The sequence below is a fragment of the Muntiacus reevesi genome, chromosome 10 (genome assembly GCF_963930625.1).
Source record: "Muntiacus reevesi chromosome 10, mMunRee1.1, whole genome shotgun sequence".
NCBI classification, from domain to species: Eukaryota; Metazoa; Chordata; class Mammalia; order Artiodactyla; family Cervidae; genus Muntiacus; species Muntiacus reevesi.
In genome coordinates this window covers 25581125-25589069 of record NC_089258.1, presented here as the reverse complement: position 1 = coordinate 25589069, position 7945 = coordinate 25581125, and the positions used below count along the sequence as shown (strand labels likewise).

General features: G+C 35.0%; 1 protein-coding gene across 1 annotated transcript; it reads right to left on the bottom strand.

Annotated features, from left to right (window-relative positions):
• Nucleotides 1–4280: 4280 nt before the first annotated feature.
• On the bottom strand, nucleotides 4281–5234 carry LOC136176326 (olfactory receptor 13C7-like). The gene has a single exon (XM_065946502.1). It carries the CDS (start codon nucleotides 5232–5234, stop codon nucleotides 4281–4283), a length of 954 nt encoding a protein of 317 aa, XP_065802574.1.
• Between the last annotated feature and the right edge of the window lie 2711 nt (nucleotides 5235–7945).

Genomic DNA, 7945 nt, shown 5'->3' with positions numbered 1-7945 from the left:
TTGTAGATGGAAATGAGAGACCAGGGAGAACAAGGCAGCTAGTTTTCCAGTCCAAATCCAGAGAGGAGGAATCTACAGAAAAAAGAGCTAGAGCTCTAACGGGACACCCCTGTGCTTTCAGCTGAGTACTGGTCAGTGCAGGTGTATGAAGAAATTAAGCGAGGTCTGGGAAAGGATTATCCAGGAGAACTGAAGGGAATGATTTTCAGAGCTCACACAAGGCTAAGAATAAAATCAACACATTGCACACCTATAAAATTCACCTTGTATAACCTATACAGATACACCTTTTAGTTGTTAATAATATTTAAATAAAATATTAAAAATAAAATTTAAAAAAAGAAGGTAGATTTTTAAAGTAGGAAAGAAGACACTGATAGAAATACTGGACATGACATTAAGAAGTTATTTTGACTTTATTTAAGGTAGTCAAGAAGGTTGAGGAAAAATCTTGTCATTTGAGATATAGAAAATTATGTTTAGAGAGATATATTTATAAATAAATATATTTATTTATATTTATAAATATAAAATTATATTTAGCGATGTTTGAAAAAGACAAATTCTAAGATCTAGTAATGAAGTGTATCTAATATGAATCTATCCAGTATACTTTGGATGGAATTAAAGTAACTGGACCTCGCAGAAGGAAAGATTAGTGAACAAGGAATCAGAGAAATAGTAGCACTTTAAAATAAAACAAAGAGAGAAGAGAATGAAAAAATGTGAACAGACCATTAATTGTGTGAGACATCTTTAAGTGATATGGTATACATATAATTGGAGTCCAGAAAAGAAAAAGCATTAGCAAAATAATATTTAAATTAATACAAAATGCAAAACAAAAATAATGTTTAAATAATGGATAGAAACTTTCTAAACTTGATGAAAACGATAAACACATAGACAAAAGAATCTGAGTAGCCAAAATAATGAGAAACAGAAAGAAAACCACATCAAGGTTCATCATAAACAAACTCCTTAAAAATCAGATGAGGTACATTATGTTCTTAAAAGAGAGGTTTCCTCTCATTGCAAGCCTGAGATAATGAAGAAACCACAACATTAAAGTGCTGAAAAAAAAGAGTCACTATAGTTTTCTATAATCCCGTAGAAAGAAAAGCAATGCCAAAGAATGTCAAATGCCAATGAATTGCACTCATTTCATATGCTAGCATAGTAATACTCAAAATTCTCCAAGCTAGGCTTCAACATCCATGAACTGAGAACTTCCAATGATCAAGTTCGATATAGAAAAGACAGAGGAACCAGAGATCAAATTGCCAATAATCCGTTGGATCATAGAAAAAGCAAGAGAATTCTAGAAAAAACAAAACAAAACAAAACAAAAAACATCTACTTCTGCTTTATTGACTATGCCAAAGCCTTTGACTTTGTGGATCACATCAAACTGTGATAATTCTTAATGAGTTGGAAATACCACACCACCTTACCTGCCTCCTTAGAAATCTTGTGCTTCCAGCTTGTGCTTCATCCAGCTCAGCATTTCTCATGATGTACCGTGCATGGTAATTCAATAAGCAGGGTGAAAGTATACAACCTGATGTACATCTTTCCCAATTTGGAACCAGTTCATTGTTCCATGTCCAGTTCTAACTGTTCCTTCTTGACCTGCATAAAGGTTCTCAAGAGACAGGTAAGGTAGTCTGGTATTCCCACCTCTTTTAAGAATTTTTTGCAATTTTCTGTTTTCCACAAGGTTAAAGGCGTTAGTGTAGTCAATGAAGCAGAAGTAGATTTTTTTTTCTGGAATTTCCTTGCTTTTTCTATGATCTGATAGATGTTGGCAATTTGATCTCTGGTTCCTCTGATTATTCTAAATCACGCTTTTACATCTAGAAGATCTTGGTTCATGTACTGTTGAAGCCTAGCTTGAAGGATTTTGAGCATTATCTTTCTATTTAATATTATCTTGTTGACATATGAAATGAGTGCAATTGTGTGGTAGTTTGAACATTTTGTGGTAGTTTGAACATTTGTGTAATCCATATTAATTTCTATATGAATGCATAGCCATATCTATATCTCTATTTTTCTGTCTGCATATTGCTCTATGTATATACTGAAAGCAGTGAGTTCACACTCTCTTCTTAACAAGTATCTTATGGTTTATTCTAGTTTTTCCTCTTTCTGTGTGTGGAACTCTTCTGTCAGTGGTAAGCAAGCTCTCACTATACCTCGTCTGTTTACTTATCTCTTGTGCATCTCCTGTGTATAGTTGAGCTCCCATTCCTTTTGATTCACTTTACCTTCTATCTCTCCACAGTTCCCACACTAACATCCTTTTCTCCTTATAATGTGATAATGATCACAAGTGGAATTTTAATTTTAATATTTGTCCTCACAGTCATTAGATTTTAATATACAGAACTGCAAACAAAATGTATGTGGTAAGTTTTCTGAAAATACATTTTTAAAAAGTGATTGGCCTCCAACTAATAAAATAATATTAAAAAAAAAAAAAACTAGCAGAATCCAGGAAAACACACTTATTTCCTTAAATTTGTCTCCTGAGAGCAAAAGTCACTGAAAAATAACCAGAAGGAACCAGAATTATGTGTACACATTTGTGGAAATAACTATGCACATGGATAGATTTTACAAGGAAACACCCCAAATTGAAAATAACTGTTAAAATGCTATAATTTTAATTATGAATAATTATAGTCCTCTTAATTATTATTTGAGTTTTTTATATTGTACATAAAAAAAAACAGAGAAAAAAATTAAAAAAAAAAGTTATAGGTCTTAAAAAAGAGCTTAATTGTAGAAACATTGTCTTTAATTACTCCCACCTCTCAGAATACATGTGCCTGAAAGTTCTTATGTTACATGGATGACGGATGCATCCTTCTTTCCTTATTTTTAATTTTTGCTTCTTTTTTATTGAAATATAGTTGATTTACAATATTGTATTTGTTTCAGTTATACAGCATGGTGATTCACTGTTTTTAGAGATTGCACTCCATTTAAAGTACTAATAGACAATAATGGATATATTTCCTCTTGTAGAAAGGAAATCTTGTTGCTTATTTATACATAATGGTTTGTGTCTCTTCATTCCATACCCTTGGCTCATTCCTCCCCGTTTCCCTCTCCTGACTGATGACCGCTAGCTTGTTCTATCTGTGAGTCTGTTACTGTTTGTTAACATAAATTCATTTGTTCTATTTTTTAGATTTCACATAAAAGTAATAGCAGAGTATTTGTCATTCTCTGACTCATTTCACTAAGTATAATATATTCTAAATATATCTGTTGCTTTAGGTGGCAGTATTTCATTCTTTCTTTCTGGCTGAGTAATATTCTATTGGGGCGTCCCTGATGGTTCCATGATAAAGTATCCCCCTGCCAATGCAGGACACACAGATTTGATCTCTGGGTCAGGACAAGCCCCAGGAAAAGAAAATGATAACCCATTCCGGTATTCTTGCCTGAGAAATCTCTTAGACAGAGACGCCAGCAGGGGGTAGTCTATGGGCTCCCAAAAGTTTTGAACTTAGCAAGTAAACAACAACAATATTCACACACACATATATACATGCACACATTACATCTTCTTTATCCATTCATTGGTTAATGGACACTTAGGTTGCTTCTGTACAATTGCTTGGCAATTGTAAACAGTGCTTTCATTGTGGGTAAATTTGGAAAGATTTTTCAGAAGATAAAACATTTAAAATTTCTTTAATTAGATGCCTGTGTTGTCACCATAGGAGAGATATGATAATGGAGATGAAGTGACATATACTCTTGTCCTTCAGTGTGAAAGAACAAGATATTTTTGGATAACTACATAGTGCATGCAGCATAGTTTAGCAGACTGGGTAGAAGAAACACAGCAAGGCAAAGAAGGAGGAGCATATATATATATATTAGAAAAATGAGGTTGGGGCTGATCAAGTCCCTGAGTAAAACAAAAATGAGTAATAAACAGAAAAAGCATGAACTCAAGCAGTTCCCTCAAAAGGGGGAATGAAAAAATACATATTTTAATTGTTAAGTAGACCTGTACCATGGATATTTCTGGGAAAGTTTAATTTCAATTTTTTTCTTGTTTCTAAAAATTTGCTCTCACTTCATGGACTAGTTGTCCCTACATTTTTATGCTATTTTCATAAATGATGAAGTTAGATTATTACCCTGAAATTTCTCCCCAACTCTTAGATTCTGTGATTTTACATATAGCCTTTATTTCCTTTGTTCTGCTTCTACTGAAAACCTTGCATCCAATATATGAGCTTATTTTGTGCATAAACTCAAAAATGCAAATTTCTCATTCTTTCCTCCAGAACCAGTCTAGCTGTGAAATTTCTCATAGCACCATGCACTTCTTTATTCCTCAGGCTATAGATGATAGGATTGAGCATCGGTGTGACTACTCCATAGAACAGGGCAATCAATTTGTCAAAAGCAGCATCTTTGGACTTTGGCTTCATATACATGAAGAGGATTGTCCCATAAAACACAATCACCACCATTATGTGGGCTGAGCAGGTGGAAAAAGCCTTTTTTCTTCCTTCAGCTGAATTGATTCTTAGTACAGTAGAAAGGATGAAAATGTAGGAGATACAAATCAACTGTAATGGAACGAACAAAAATATTATGTTGCCCAACATGATAGTAATCTCATTCAAGGATATGTCTGTGCAAGCTAGCTTGACAAAGGCCAATATTTCACAAACAAAATGATTGATGACATTTTTTCCACAGAAGGGCAACTGTACTGCAAGAATTGTCTCTGTCAATGAGTTGAGAAAGCCCAATCCCCAGGAGAGAGCTGCCATCTGAATACAAAGTGCCTTGTTCATGATGATAGGGTATCTCAGAGGGTTGCAGATGGCTATGTAACGGTCATATGCCATCACTGCTAGAAGTACACACTCTGTCGACCCCATAGTGTAAGAGACAGACATCTGAACAACACATCTAGTGAAGGAGATAGTTTTTTTCTCTGATAGAAAGTGTATCAGCATTGAGGGGATAAAGGAGGATGTGTACCAAATGTCAAGGAAGGAAAGATTGCCGAGGAAGAAGTACATAGGGGTGTGAAGGTGGGAATCCAAGAGAGTGAGGATGATCAAAGTGCTGTTCCCCAGGAGAATCACCAAGTACATCAACAAACACATCACAAAAAGGAGTTTTTCTGCTCTTGGATACTCAGAAAGTCCCTGTAGAATGAACTCAATGTCTGTCCAGTTGATCCTTTCCATTTCACATTTTCATACCTGGAGTAATCCAGAAGAGATGTGGGTTTAAGGAGTCTATACAGTATTACAATATGAAGTAAGAGAACATTGGAGGAAGGGCAACAAGTCAGTGTTAGCTGGCTGGGTTTATAATTGTGAGTTTAGATTTTCAAATTTTTCTTTTAGCTCGTGTCAGGGAATAGAAGAGAGACAATAATTATGTTGGTACTTTTTAAAAAATACAAACTTAATATTCCATTTCTGACATTTTGATGCACAATTTCTGAGTCAAGGAAGAACTATTTAATAAATTGTTGTTATTCCTGATTCAGACTTACTTTGAATATCATCATTTTGGCGATAACACGCTTAACATCTTAAAAATATTGATTTATGATTTTATATCATGCCAGTCATTAACAATAGCATTGGTTTAGGGTTTTACAATTTATGAAAATGTTCATCATACTTATTTTATCATCACTATGATTCTCTGAGGAAGATAAAGTTCATAACGGTAAGAAGTATTTTAAGACAGAGTAGGTAAACAAACTACTATTCAATTCTACATTTTCTGACTTTACATCCCCCTTTTAAAACTACTTGGTTATTGCCCTGAAAAGTATACAAGTTGTCTGAGTGGGAGTGTCTAAGGCATCTATTTGAATAATGCTCTCCAGATGATTCTATTGTGTAGCTGAGGAAGAAAACACCCATCTCAATTTTAGTATACAGATAAATCACATGGGAAATTTTTGTAAAGGACTCTAAATCAGTGAATCTGAAGTGGGTTTTAAGATCTGTATTCATTAACATACTTTCAGATATTATTGATGTTGCTTGTGTATAAACACATGAATAGCAAGGCCTTTTAAGTCGTCTCTTTGATACCTTTGGAATTTGCCATTGGAGTTTCAGTTCTATGTAGGATTGAAATTGAACAGCAGACAATACAAAACTAAACATTTTAGTGAGACTTCTGTCTAAGTATATTACAATTTGTTTTGGATTCCTTAGTTTTTAGAAATACAAACAACAAAATCACAAATAGAAGAGTTTGCCCTTTATTTCTGTCCATATGAAAGTTGTTCCTTTCCCATTTGCTGAATTTGTAATTAAGCTCAATATTTTCCAGGAAAGGAAGTTGAGATTATACCAGAGCACTTTACCTGCTTCCTGAGAAATCTGTATGCAGGTCAAGAAGCAACAGTTAGGACCAGACATGGAACAACAGACTGGTTTCAAATTGGGAAAGAAGTATGTGAAGGCTGTATATTGTCACCCTGCTTATTTAACTTATATGCAGAGCACATGATGCGAAATGCCAGAATGGATGAAGCACAAGCTGGAACCAAGATTGCTGGGAGACATATCAATAACCTCAGATACACAGATGACACCACCCTTATGGCAGAATGAGAAGAAGAACTAAAGAGCCTCTTGATGAAATTGAAAGAGGAGAGTGAAAAAGTTGTTTTAAAACTCAACATTCAGAAAACTAAGATCATGGCATCCGGACCCATGACATCATGGCAAATAGGTAGGGAAACAATGGAAACAGTGACAGACTTTATTTTCTTGGGCTCCAAAATCACTGCAGATGGTGAGTGCAGCCATGAAATTAAAAGATGCTTGCTTCTTGGAAGAAAAGCTGTTACCAAACTAGACAGTATATTAAAGAGCAGAGATAGTACTTTGCCAACAAAGGGCTGTCTAGTCAAAGCTATGGTATTTCCAGTAGTCATGTATAGATGTGACAGTTGGACTATAAAGAAAGCTGTGCACTGAAGAATTGATGCTTTTGAACTGTGGTGTTGGAGAAGACTCTTGAGAGTCCCTTGGACAGCAAGGAGATCCTACCAATCCATCCTAAAGGAAATCATTTCTGAATATTCATTGGAAGAACTGATGCTGAAGCTGAAACTCCAATACTTTGGTCACCTGATGGGAAGAACTGACTCATTTGTAAAGACGCTGAATCTGGGAAAGGTTGAAGGCAGGAGGAGAATGGGACATCAGAGGATGAGATAGTTGGATGGCATCATGAACTTAATAGGCATGAGTTCGAGCAAACTCTGGGAGATGGTGAAGGACAGGGAAGCCTGGAGTGTTACCATCCATGGTGCTCCAAAGAGTTGGACATGACTGAGAGACTGAACTAAACTGAACAAGATCAGAGTTGTGTGGTATATAGTATAGGGAAAATGATTTTAATTTGAAAAAATCTAAAGAGCAGATATTAGTATATGATATTCTTCCCTGTAACAACTAAGTATGAGTATAATTTTGAAAACACTTCTTCATTCTCAAGATATTCTACCTAGATTAAAAAATATTCCCAGAGAAGAAAAGTTGATTGAATAGATGGGTTTTTACTTAGGGTTTTCAAAAATAGTTATGTTTCTGGTATAGGACTAGCTATTTCTGGGATAGTCATTTGCCAATGAGTTATACCGCTTTCTATGAAAACTCCAGTTTACAATGGTGAGACAATTCATTCAGAATAATAGAATATTTATGTATCTATTGACTCTAGAAAGGAGAGTGTTGTTGTTTAGTCTCCAAGTCTGACTCTTTTGTGACCTCATGGACTCCGGCCCAGCCAGCTCCTCTGTCCATAGAAAGGAATACACTCATTTAATTCAGGCTGCACCCTACTTTGTAGGCATACATTTCGAAAAGGGTAGCAAGTGTTGGGTAGGCCCGGATATACCTTTACTTGGTATTAAGATTGG